General features: G+C 40.0%; 1 protein-coding gene across 2 annotated transcripts in view; it reads left to right on the top strand.

Annotated features, from left to right (window-relative positions):
- Positions 1 to 13,093, top strand: part of LOC141810558 (A-type voltage-gated potassium channel KCND2-like) — a 78,963-nt gene extending 65,870 nt beyond the window's left edge. Inside the window, exons 2-6 of one of the 2 annotated variants that reach the window (XM_074698233.1) lie at positions 3,049 to 3,211; positions 5,151 to 5,249; positions 7,896 to 7,991; positions 8,095 to 8,333; positions 9,130 to 13,093. In XM_074698233.1, coding sequence (XP_074554334.1) covers positions 3,049 to 3,211; positions 5,151 to 5,249; positions 7,896 to 7,991; positions 8,095 to 8,333; positions 9,130 to 9,316 — 784 coding nt within the window. In that variant the 3' untranslated portion in view covers positions 9,317 to 13,093. The remainder of the gene's footprint in view (positions 1 to 3,048; positions 3,212 to 5,150; positions 5,250 to 7,895; positions 7,992 to 8,094; positions 8,334 to 9,129) is intronic. The other variant, XM_074698234.1, reaches the window with a different exon arrangement.
- Positions 13,094 to 13,917: the final 824 nt, after the last annotated feature.

Below are 13,917 nucleotides of genomic sequence, written 5' to 3'. Positions count from 1 at the left end.
CAGAAGGTTTAGAAAATAAAAATTAACAATATAGTGAAAATGAGCAGATGTTAAATGAGACGTTCTTTCAGACAGCTACAAAAAAGCTACATAAATTAATGTGCTGCTGCATCAAAATAGAAGAACATTAACAGGACAACATGAAAACAAAATCAACAACACACCAGAAAAAAACACATTCAACGAACATGAAAACAAATCAACAACAAATTAACAATATAAGAGCAAGATAACATTGACAGAACAACATCATAACAACAACACAATACCAAAGGAGCAACACATTATTATTACATTATTATTTATCCTATATATAAAATTTATTTATCATTACATTATTATTTTTCTATTCTATTTCTATTCTACTTTCTCTATTATTAATACAGCTCAGAAAACAAAAGAAACGTTACACCAAAAAAGACGAAAGAACACATCAAACTAGAATTAAAACAAAATCAACAACACATTAACACTACTGACAATATAACATTAACAGAACAACTCCACAAAAACAACATTAGCACAAGACAAAACAATAACAGCACAGTTTTTACCCATTTAAAAAAACAACAACACAACATTGAAATAACAAAACAACATTGAAAACAGTGAAAATGCAACCATTTCAACACAATATCAAAAATACAATGCAACATAGACTAAACAATGTTTACACAACAGCATCACCAACTCAGGGACACAACAAAACCAACCAGGGGGGTATTCCACGAAGCTGGCTTAGCTCAAAGCCTGGCTTATTTGGGTTAGCCGCGCTAACTTTAGCGAGAGTTGGGTTCCACAAACGAGGCTTAGGGCTAGCGTGGCTTGGTAACCATGGTAAATTAGCCAGTGCGACAAGCCTGGTCCCGGTCAGGCTAAACGTCAGGCTTACCTTAGCTGCGTCTCAGAGAAGGTCAGACCGGCTTCTAAAAGACGCCTTGTGAACTGCAGGTGTCACATTAAATTAATCTATACCTGTAATAGATGATGTTTTTGTTCAGAACCATAAACTGAGACCTTTTGGTAACTTTTCTGACACCTGCTTAAAACCCAAAAAGTCAGTAGGATCGTGAGGCTCCGCTTTCACGGTCCGTATTCATACTGAAAATCAAGATCAAGCGAGCTTTTGTCCTCCAGCTCCACGGGAGGTTTCCGTCCTCCCTGAGCTCGCTTTAGGACACCTGCGTGATCCTTTGACAGGTGAACCGCCCCAGTTATACTAGACTGGAATAACCGTGAGTCAAGACATGTCAGATACTAGACTGTCTGTCCACATTGGAAGAAAGTTGGTGGCTGAGAGGTTAGAGAGTAGGGCACTGATGCACGATAATCTATGTTTTATTTGCGGCGTGGGTTCGATCCCACTTGTGGTAACTATTTGAAAATAATTGATTTTCTTTCTTCTGTCTCCCACGAAGTACAGTCAACATATAACAGAATAAAGGCAGAAATTGTCTTATGATATAAAAGGTGACAACAGCCACAGTTTTCCATAGAAATACCCTCCTTTACCGGCGGTCCGTTCTGATCATGATGATAATGTAAAGGTGATTCCACATGGTGACATAACTTTGTGTCTTCCTCCTTATTTAAATATAGGGCACTGTATCACTGACACATCTCATCTGACAGCTGAATCATCTCTAATAAAAAAAAAATGACATCTCATCTACATGTCTTTTTCTGCTGTTTTAGTCAGTGTTTGATGAAACATCCTTTTATGTGATTTTCACCTTGAAGTCATCATACGACTCCACGAGGGGTGTTTTCTCCGCTGAGGGAAACGTCTCCGCTCTCGGTTTTGACATGATTTGGTCATTTCGACAATCGACACGTCGGGGCTTTTTATCTACCGCGGACGCGCGCTTAGCCGCAGCTTGGATCAGCCTGGCTTGAATAAGCGTCTCTGAAAATCAGCTGAGCCTCGTTAGTGGAACGACTTGCAGCTAAGATTGAAGTGGCCGCTTATTCAAGCCACGCTTACCGGCGATAGCCCAACCTTCTTTAGCCAGCTTCGTGGAATACCCCCCATGGCACGAAGACAGCAACACAATATCAAACGGACAACACAACATTGAAATAATAAAACAACACAACATGATGTCAAAACAAAGTCAAAAACACAAAATTAATGCAAATCAAAATTATGATAACTACACAAAATCAACACAACACCAACACATTTGCTCTTTTCTATTCATTTCTACAATCTGGTCATTCATGTGTGTGCGGCTGTTTCAGGACAGAGGTGTGTTGACAGAGATGAATCACACACAAGTCCTTCTCAACAATAATCAATGAGCAAACATCCTAATCATCATAAATATGCAAACATGATCAATTCATGTGAGAGTGTGTATTAATGACAGGAGTCATAAACATAGATGTGTAAATGCACAGCCACACACACACAGCCTGTGACCTGGCCTGACTCAGATTGAAGGTCTGTGGGAGGAGACGAGGAGATCCGTCACTGACACACAGAAAACAGAAACTTTAATTTATTCATTTTTATTTTCATATGATTTGGCTGAGGTAGAAGTGCTGACAGCATCTTCAGCTGTCAGAACAGAAGAGGAAGATGAGCAGAGGAGGTCAGAGCGGACGTGTAGATTGTTGGAGGAAGATTTATGATAAAGTTTCTCTCTGCTGTCTTCCAATGTGTGACTGTAAACCCAGTCTGATCACAGCGAGGAGCACAACTTCACAGCAGGAGTCTGAGCAGACCACTGGTTCCCCCCTGTGGTTGCAGAATGAACTGCAGCTTGACTCAGAAAATGCTGAGTCAGCTTCAGATTTCTGCTGATTGTCTAAAAAGTTAAACAGAGTGTTTAATCTGAACATAAAGTTGGTGTCAGCAGCTCGAACTGAGCTTTAATATCTCAGAAATGGATTGTATGCAAAACTCATCTGTTTAAATCTGCAGAATCACGGACACATCATCACTCAGCAGGGGGTGAGGGCCATGAAAGTGTGTGCTCATCTAAATAATCTGAAAACTCTGAAAGTTTTATTTCATGCTTTTTGTTTTTTTTTTTAATCTCACAGATATGGAGACATGGTTCCAAAAACCATCATGGGAAAGATCTTCGGCTCCGTTTGCTCTCTGAGTGGCGTGCTCGTCATCGCCCTGCCCGTTCCTGTCATCGTGTCCAACTTCAGCCGGATCTACCACCAGAGCCAGAGAGCGGAGAAGAGACGGGCCCAGAAGGTGAACACACACATTCTTCATAATAAAACACAGAAACTTCAGGTCATTAACAGAGCTCGAGTTCAGTTTGTAACGTCAGCAGAGAAACAAAGTCAGGAAGCGTCTTTGTAAATCATCTGAAGTCTGTACTGAACGGAGACTGAGAGACTCCAAACTAACAGTGAGAGGAGTCAGGCTTGTCTGCTCCACTTCCCAGACAGGTGAAACTAACCAGGTGTGAACACAGTGTACACTCACTGTGTTTGTGTTAAATATTAATGCACTGCTGTCACTGAGGTTTCACCGCAAACATCATCACGAGTTGGGAAATGTTTTTAAGGAGGCACAGACACAGACATGTATCTGACCACAGCTGTGTTTGTACTTGTTTCTTAATGCAGAAGTGTTAATAATCCACAGGAGAGAGGAGAGGAAGGCAGAGAGGAAGCTGAGTCAAGATCTGTTTCCTCCAAACATCAACAGTTTATTAGTTGAGTTGGAGATCTTTGTTTATCCCACAGAGACACATGGAGGCAGAAGATGTAGGAGAGTTACAGCTGAATCATTTCTGTCTTACTAAGAATCTGTCTGCTGCTAGCTAACACTGAGACACATCAATTTAAAACTGGGGGATCAGCTTTAGATACAATTTTAATTAAGTATTTAAAGTACTTATTAATATTGTATCCTGTGTTCAAATGCAAAATGTCAGATTAATATCTTGTTTTCACTTGTTTTTCACAAAACAAGAGTTGCATATTTCATAATAAAATGTTGTGTTGTTCTTGCAAGTTAATATTTTTTGTTCATATAATGTTAGCACAAGTTAGTATAATGTCAACTGTATTATCTTGTTCACACAAAGCAGTATCTTGTTTTTAGGTTAAAGTTTTTTTTGTTTTTTTTTTACATATGTTGGTATCTTTACATGTTACTATCTTTTAACACACTTTAGAATCTTGTTTAAGAAATTCAATCCTCTCAGGTATCTTGTTCATAACACAAAATTTCATCAACACACTTCAGTATCTTGTTCATTCACTTGTGTATTGCACCCAAAAGTGTTTTGTTAGCATGAATTATGATCTTGCTATCTTTTTAACACATAAGAATCCCTTTTTTTTTTTTTTTTTTTACAAATTACTATCCTGTTTATTGGAGAAAGTAATTTGTATCAAAAATTTGTATCCTGTTCACTTGAGAAAGTACTTAAATTACCATGGATGGTGTTTTTTTTTGTTTTTTTTTAACAGAAGTTAGCTTTATGTTACTTCAGTATCTTGTTCACATTACTGTGTATCTTGTTGCAATAATGTAATAATTTTTGGTTCTATCCTGTTACCACAAGTTTGTTTTTGTTGAACTCGTTATCTTGTTTAAATGACATTTTAATCCTGTTAACAGGATTTAGCCCAATGAGCCAATATCTTGCTAACATGAGTTAACATTCAGTTACCAAAAGCTGGTGTCTTGTGACACATCCTGTTTAAGAATTTATCTTGTCAATCATGTAGGTACACTTGTTCAAAAAGATAAGTATCTTGTTAAAATTACTCAATATCTTACTTTGTTCAACTGAGTTTTTCAAAGTATCTTGTTCACATCAGTTAGTTTTTTGCTCTGACAACTCAAAATCTTGGTTGCCACATTAGTTGCTTGTTGCATATATTTTGCTAGCAACAAGATAACACACAAATTATCCTGTTGTATGTTATCTTGTTCAAAAAATTATTTTGTGCCCAAATCAATTATCATCTTGCTCACCCAAGATTTTTTTAAGCATCCTGAAATGAGGCTTTCAGGCAGGACACAAGCTATAAAACACACACACACACACACACACACACACACACACACACACACACACACACACACACACACACACACACACACACACACACACACACATAAATACACACTGCTGGACGGGCTAAATGGATGTGTATGTGTCCACAAACAGAAAACCAGGCTTGCTAGAATTCATGCTGTGAAGAACGGAGGGGCTAGCGCTTATTTGCAGTACAAACACAGCCGGCTGCTGATTGACCTCGATGAGGAGGTAACCACGGAGATGCAGCCGTCGTCGGGTGGTGCTGGTGTTTTTTTGAATTCTTCTTCCTTTGCTGCTTTTCTTTCTCTTTGCTGAGATGTGACAGAAGCTGCTGCAGGCTGCTGCATGCTGGATGCTCCATGTGAACTGGAGACGACTGGCTTCTTTATTATCCCTCATGCTGCTTTTACTGTTTTTATTCAGTTTGTTTTCACCATGACTTTCTATCTTGTTCTTCTATCATGTTCAGCAGTAATACTTACCTCCTTACCCAAAATTTATATATAAAAAAACCTAGAAATGTTTATATTATTTGCACTTTAACAAGTCAAATCTTTAAAATAACTCATTAATAGTTGATAATAACAGTTTATTGGTGTGGTGTAAACAGGAAGTATCACTGCTTAACTGTTTACTTCTCCAGAGTTTGTGCTGCATCACATATTTGTGTCCATTGTTTTCTATCACTGTTGCTCTTTCTTTAGTTTTGCCTCACACTTTTTGTCACCAAAACTCACCTGGACCTCAAGTACAGAAGCAGCTTGGTCTGACCACCCATCCACGTCTTAATTCATCGTCCCAGCTATGTCCTCTACTTCTTCCTCTCCTTCTTCTTCTGTTGCTTTGATTTGATTTTGCATTTGGATTTTTGTTTGGCTCTCCCGTGTGGTTCAGCTGGCGAATGACTGGCCTGCACTGCTCATGACGTCATCACTATGGGCCTTCGGTTCCATCCCGGCGTAGGGGAATGAGATGTGGCTGTGCAGCATGTTAAACAGCCAGCCACGCGGCATGTAAAGGGGCGGAGTCACTGTGACGCAGAGGGGCGCTGCTCGGATAAACTGACCTTTACAAGAGTGGTCTGACATTTTGAGAGGATAGTTTGTCGATATCCTGCTCTGAGCCAGGTGACTTTACTGAAAGACGGAGTGTAGAAAGTAACAGGGTGTCAAAATAAAGCAGATGTGTTTCGGACACATTAAGACTAAAGAAAATGCCAAGCCAAGCCAGCTGTCAGAGCAAACTCCAGGTGAGATTGTCTCTGCAAATGGGCATTGATTATTGTACCCCCAGGATTGAGTTGTAACACCTCATGTAGAGGAATCCATACAGAGCCCTGAGGAACCAGATTTAGTACATTATCTGTTTTTTCCTGGCAGGTTTGTGACAGCCTTAAAGGTCTGATGGAAGTGTCTCAATTAGACTCATTTTTCAAAGGCCTAAAAGTGGACGGCTCATGGAAGACCATCCAAGATTCCCATGGATAGAGGATTATTCTTGGTTTGTGCTTTTTGGGAGAAGGTCCAAATTTTGGGGGGTAAAGTTCCTTAACCTCCTCAGGTGTATTCCTACTTTTGTAGCAAAAGATGATCCCTTGAAATATGGTACTCAGAATTTTCTTCAGGGTACCCTGAGGTTCACGCCGTTTGTCGGGGTTCAAAAGTGTAAAACCCAGTATAAGATGTCTTGGTTTCTCAGACTGTAGGTTTGTGACTCCTTGTGAAGTCCAACAGTTGAGGTTCATCCACTTCTTTTGCAACTTTTTGGCCTACACTAAGTGCAGAATCTGTTTTGTCATACATCTTGTGAAAATCAATCTTGTTTTTTGGATGGGGTTGGAAAAATACAGAAGGTTAGTGATGTCCTTATGAAACATGATGATTAAAGTGGGTCAAACTTTGAGACTCTCCCTGTGGAGGTATGTCACGTTCTGTAGTGTCACAGGTTGTACTCACTACCTGCTTTTGGGGGTCCTTGCAGCTAGATTTGCCATCCCGTTTATGACCCCAGATACCAGATTTAAGATATTCTCTATGGCACAAGGGGAATGGTCCTTGGTTCACAAGTGCAGTACCCCCATTGGAGTCCCACAAGCAATGCGCTTGGCATTGCAAGAGCCCATTGGAACCAGGATCGTTGCTTTCACAAGTCTAGACTGTCTCTTCGTATGGGGTCCCATGGTTGAATTTCTTGATTCCCTAATGAACCATGACTGAGATCTGTCTTTTTGATCCAGGTAATCTAGGGCAGGTAAGAATGACAAATTATAGTGGTGTATTTGTGCTCTTGGGAAATGGCCAAAACTTTTCCTTTGGAGGTCCCCAATGTTTCGCATTGACTCCTGTAGGGAGTCAACTTAAACCTCTGGGCCAGGTTAGGTTCAGGTTTGGACCCTAAATATAGTCGGTCGGACTTCATGATTCTTGGAGATAGAGGCAACAAGAATAACTTTCAAGATGTCAAACAGCTTTGTTGTCAGTCCCTGAGCTTGTCCATCTGCGTCACACTCCCTCTGAACCCTGGGCAGTATGAGTACGGTGGCTCTCCTGGATCAAATGAGGCTTAGGTCCAAACAGATGAAACACATTCAGTGAGGTAGTAATACAGACGCTAAATGGCTGCTATGGGTGGCCTTAGTTTGAACCAGTGAGCAACCCGTTGCTTTCAAACTTACTCTCAACCTGAAGGGGCCTGTTGGTAGAAAAACTGGACAGAGGAAACGTTCTTACAGCAATCTGTTGGAGGAAGAAGGTGAGAACGTTAGCCCTGTCCCTGAGGGCTGCGGTGGGACTCCTCTTTGTGTTTTGGTTCTAGGTGAAATACTGTCTTGTCCAATCACTTTGTGATCATTTGATTTGTGTTTGTGCCCTGAAGGCATCGAAGGAAGCAGGACAGGCACTGGTGTGTAAGAGCAACCCCAACTTTGAGGTGCACCATCACCACCTTCTAAACTGTTTGGAGAAGACCACGGTGAGAACACAGACACACAAAGACACACTGTCCAAAACATGGTACTACCATCACAAGTGTTTTCCTGGCTTCCCCTAACATCATGCCTCTGTATTTGCATCAGAACCATGAGTTTGTGGATGAGAAGACGTACGAGGCGAGCTGCAGGGAGGTGACTCTGCTGAAACAGGTGTCTCGCTCCTCCTCCATCTCCTCCTCCTCGCCTCATGGCTTCTCCTCCTGCTGCAGCCGCAAGAGGAGGAAGACCTTCAATGTTCCCAACTCCAACATGTCTGTGGGTCTACAGGGCAGCATCCAGGAGCTGAGCACCATCCAGATCAGAGAGAGACCTCTCACCAACAGGTAGGACTCTAAAGAAATCTGTCGTTATAGAGATCTGCAGAACTCTGATGGAGCTCTGAGGACCATTGAAAGGAAGTGTCAGATGGTGTCTGAGGTTCTGATAGATGTTGAACAGTTCTGAAGATAGATACAGCCTTTGAGGAAGTTTTGAAGGTCTTTGTGGAAGTTTCAGGTGTTGAATGAAGAAGGTTTTGATGTGCTGTAGGTAGATCCCCAGGCACTTAATCACAGTGCCCATAGCCAGACAACCAACCAGGGGAATTCTTTGATATGAAACAGAGGAAAGCAAAGACACTTTGTTTTTTTTTCTAATCTTTGTAGTACATCTTCAATCAGCACATCTGATTTTTTTGTTATGCAAAAGTTGAAGTTTAAGAGCAGGAGAGATTCAGCTTCAACAAGAAGAAACTCTGAGGTATTAAACACAGCCACAGGCGCAGAATGAGCGAGACGCTCTCATACTGTACATAAACACATGGCCCCAGAGATCATGTGACAGCGTATTCCCATGTACAGTCAGAGAGCAGGAATCCAGAATATGTCCAGCTGTGGGAGGCTGTGGGAGGTCTGGGAACTTTCTCCTAAACATGGACAGCTGGGAAGCGACCCGTCTCCTGTTTCTGTGTGAGACCCAGAGTCACAAACTTTCACTGATGGAGTTCTGGTTACTCTGCTCCCTCCACTAACCCTACAATAACTTTGTATAATGATGCAGAACAGGGCTGGATTTATACACCTGTGTGGATTTCACAGCATCAGTCATCAGTTTTTCATCCTCTGTCTTCTCTCTCTGTAGCCGCTCCAGTCGCTCCAGCCTGAACGCCAAAATCGAGGAGACAGTCCCTCTGAACTGTGACGAGTCCTACATCACCGCCGCCGTCATCAGCATGCCAACCCCGCCTGGCACCACACCTGAAGGAGATGATTCAGCCAGCTCCACCGACTACTCCCAGGCTAACATTGTCCGTGTTTCTGCACTCTAGAAAACATCATCCAGTACCAACTTGGCAACTCCACCCACCCAGGACGACGGGGGTCAGGTATAAGGGGGTTAGGGACCCTTGCACCACAACAGACTCAGAGGGCGGGGTTTTGGACCGCAGGTCCAGGATGGACATCGTGAGTTAGCTTGAACAGTTCGAACTTCCATCAGAAGGAATGTTCATAAACTCCGCTCACATCGCCGAGGATTTATCTTCAGCCTCATCCGAGAGGTTTTATTCCAGCAGTCAAATATCTGAGGGCAGAGGGCCGCTGCACAAGACTGGAGTTTAACTCTTCTTCTTTTTATTTTCAGTCCTGTCAGTCTTTAAATTTGATGTCTTTAAATGTAAAGGTAGTTGATGCTAATGTAGATTTCTTTATTCTGGATGCAGCTCAAAGGAAATGTTTGACATTTTGGGAAAGAACACTGTCACTGTAATTAAGCAAAACTTAGCACAAAGGATTGATTCTTCTTAATTTAGTTGATTTTCAATTCATCCTGAAGCCCCAAACCATTCAAATCAGCTGTAAAGTATTATGTTTTAATGTATTAATCCAGCTGTATAATGTATTTCTATACATATCTGACCCAGAATATTGTCACCACCAATGACTGAATCCAAAATACCATAGATATACGCCAAAGTATTATCAGTATGTAAATATACACAATATATTTAAAATGTTACTGGTTGAATTTTACATTATGTAAATGAAAATTTAAAAATTTCAACCTTTAATATATTTTTTATTTATTTTTCAATTATCTGATTTCATTTTTTTTCTGTTTGGATTTCATTTATTTTGATTCAAATGATGATTTTATAACAGTTAAATTATTGTTAGCATTAATTATTTCATTACATTTGCACTTCTTTATATCTGATGTGTTAAATAAAGTTACTTATTTAAATCAGACTCTAAAGTTACCAAAAGCAGACAGTTTTTTTTTCAAAATGACAGACTTTTCCTTTAATTAGCTGCACCTGTAGGACAAGTTTGAAAAGAGGAACTCTTTGAGCATGCTCAGTGTCCCTTTGTATGTGGGAAAGGAGCAGGTGTCTGAGTGTATGGATCAGAGTGAACCCATGTGTCCTCTGCATGTAAATCTGACTGAATTCTGATCTGGTATCTGTGGATTCGAGCGGCCCTGCTTCTGGTCCTGACTCTGTAGATACTCGTTTTTTTACAGCATCTTTCCATCAGAGCGGACTGCCTTCCTCTCTGCTGTACATAAACATGAACACACATGAACTACACACACCTGAACTGTGCACAGCTGAACTTTGCACACCTTAACCAAACACACCTGAACAGCCATCCTGAAAATGTTGATGTCAGTTTGTAAATCTATTTCTGTCTCTGAGCCGATGTGTGTCTGTTGTCTTGCTTGCAGATTAATTTTATGCACATGTTGCCTGAAAATATATTGATTTTATTTTTTTTGTTGATGTGCTGTCAGTGGGGTCAAAGCCTTGTGGAGGAAAGACGTCACTGTTCATATGAAATGAAAAGTATTTATAAAGATACAGTGATGTTGTAGAGGCTTTACAGATCCTGTACTGTATGAATTTTATACTATCATTGTTACAACCATCCTTTCAGTGCATAATGTCCTAAAATTGCCCCCTTTAAGCCCCTTGAGTCAAACAGGCTGGATGCTGTTTGCTGCTTCTTACTTAGAAATCTTAAATTATTTTTCTTGTTAGCTTTCGCTGTTAGCTGTTTGAGAAATTACACCCTGTTTTGTCTTAATGTTAAAATTTGATCAAAGTGCACATTTTTCTGTTTATGAAGCCAACAGTGTGACGAGTCTGTTGGTTAGTAATTTATATTTATATATTTTAGCATTAGCTGCCTGTGCATGATGTTTTCAGCCCTGTGTATGATAGCTAGCCAGCAGATGAGGAAAAGCAGTCTTAATTACACAGTTATACTTTGAAGTATAACTCAAAGGATGTAAAGACATGTTTTCTCAGTATGAGTACTGAAAGGCGCACACCAGCATTAACAGCTAAATGAGAGATGAATTTGAAATAATGGATATCCTAACGTGGGCTTAGCAAGCTAATATTTTAATGTGAGATTTTGATATAGTTATGTCCCTGCATTTAATATTTTATTATTTCACCAAAAATATTTGGACACTTTAAGCACAGTAGCGCCTGTCAGGTCATTTGCAACATCAACATGCTAAGCAAGAAGAGTCAAAGTGTGGTTAGCCTAGCCTAACCTAGCCTAGCGATGATCAAGCGCTTTTGTCAACAGAAAGCACATATTTCTCACCAGAAATAGACACATTGTCTTAAGTGTTTGTGTGCACTTAACAAATACAAAAAGATATTATTTAGTGAATTTAAAAGAGCTAGCAGGTCTACTTTTGGACTACACACAGAGCTAGGCTAGCTGTTTCCCCTCTGAAGCCTTCAACTGTGTCATAGTTCAAAGTTAGCATCTCACTAAGGACTCAGCTTCTATTGCTAAGGTTAAATTGAAATGTGTTCTTTTATTCTGACGTCACCAGCTGTTCTTGCCCTGCGTCTATTTACATTCACTCTGCTGCCTAGCAAGGTAGCTGGTTCGCTAACCAGCTAAAATAGTGAGGGTCTCGTAACTTCACTATCACCAGAATTTTGAAAAACAACTTAAAGTTTTAAGAAATATGTCTTTTTTTTAAACATTCGTATCACTCTTCATCAGCTTTTATTTCAGCTTTTATGTTAACTAGCTTACTAGCGAGCTAGGTTAGTGTGAAATTCCCCTGTATTTCCTGGAACAGAGAAGTAAACACCAAAGTCAGAATATTCCGGATGCAGTTTTAGCCTCTGTAGTTTGTGTTTGAAACTCTGAAGTTGGTGCACCACTAGATGTAATGCTTCAGGTTGAGCATAAAGGGAATATAAATTGAAGTTAATAGCACAACATTGTGTTGTAAAGGTACACCCTCCATTATTCATGTTCCCTTTACAACCTGTGTTTTGGGGTTAAATTCAAAGTTGGTTCCAAGACAAACTTTTCCGAACTACTTTTTTCCCCTTTTTTCTTTTTCTATGTGAAATCACAGCATCTCTGTTACCACCCCAACCTGTACGTGTACACAGAGGCTGCTTTTCTTTATGGATTATACAGACTGGTTCATTAATTCTGGATTCACCTGGTGGATGTTTACACATCAGGATTTAGAGAGCACAGCAGAATTTTTTTCCTCCTTTTGAAGCCTTGACCCTTTGTGGCTTTGTGGTTTGGAGAGAAAATGCACGTCCCACCTGCTAGCAGCCCCTGAATCATCCACTCCTACAGAATATACAGCGACATATGCAACTCTTTGCTTTACTTTGTTAGATAGAAACATGCAGCTCTGTTTATAGCTGAGGGAGAATGACAGACATCTTTTTGCAGATCATACTCCTGGTTTGAAAAAGAGAGATTCTTCTTACCGTTACCTGTGCACATGTGCTGTAATTGCTGTTTATAGTGTAGACAATACTTTATTTTTCTTTAATTTCCATGAGAAGCTGTAGCTGTGCATCTGTAAGATCACATTCACATGATATTTTTATAAAGCCTTCCTGGTGAAATGTGCATGAGTTCAGAGCGGTCGATGTGTCAGAGAGGGAGATATAAACCTGTACAGTGAAAACATGATGGATGATTAATATGACTATTATTTTTTATTTTATTGCAGCTTGTGTTATATGGATAAATTATGAATAATAGAGGATAAAAGAAAAGAGAAGCTTTATGGTACTAGTCCGGTGCAGTGTCTGAGTAAATACAATAAAACATTGAAACAAGTCTGAGCATCTCTCTTTGGGTTAAATGTGAGTGTGTCTGTTTGATATATTATTTTATGTTTCAAAGACTTTTTCAATCTCTGTCCTTAAAGCCCTCAGGGTACAGCTTTTGGAGTTTTTGCCAAAATGAAATAAGGGCACAATTTCTTTTCTCGAAAGTTTTGCTGAAGGGAAAAACCCTCTTTTCTGAACTTTTGACAAAAAAAAAAAAAAAATCAAGTTTTGAGGAAAAGCACTGGGGACACTTCTGAGACCTCACAGTGACATCCTAGGAGTATTTCAGACCTCACCATATCTATTTTGGAGTTTTTTTTTTTTGCCAAGTTATAAAAAAGGGTGAAAAAAAGCTTATTTTTCCTTGAGATTTTGCTGTGGGGGAAAAAAAAATTCTCGAAAATTTTGACGAAAAATCAAGTTTTGAGAAAATATAATGGGGTCCTCACAGTGACACCCTCGCTGTATTCAATCATGCTCCTTCTCGTCTCTGTTACTGCAAGAGACTGACAGTAAAAAATGATCTATTAATACTCTGTACAGTGGTGGAGGTTGAATTTCATCCATGCTGGACGTTAAGAGCTTTGCACTCTGAACAGCTGAGTGTGTGTGTGTGTGTAAGGCCTCTTTTCTCCAGCAGCTGCAGTCAGACCGAAGAATGTGTTTTAGTTGAGCTGTTTCTGTTTTCAGGCCTCAAAGTCAATTCCTGCAGCTCTTTGCCAGAAACTTGACTGTCATTTTGTACCATAGCTGCATTTTTCTCTTATATTAACCTCACAAAATACAAATATCACTTTTCTTAACAGGAAAAA

Source organism: Halichoeres trimaculatus, unplaced genomic scaffold (assembly GCF_033239565.1).
Source record: "Halichoeres trimaculatus isolate MK-OKI-2021-1 unplaced genomic scaffold, fHalTri1.1 fHalTri1_scaffold_21, whole genome shotgun sequence".
NCBI classification, from domain to species: Eukaryota; Metazoa; Chordata; class Actinopteri; order Labriformes; family Labridae; genus Halichoeres; species Halichoeres trimaculatus.
The sequence above is the reverse complement of the archived record's forward strand: the minus strand, read 5'-3'. Positions and strand labels throughout refer to the sequence as shown.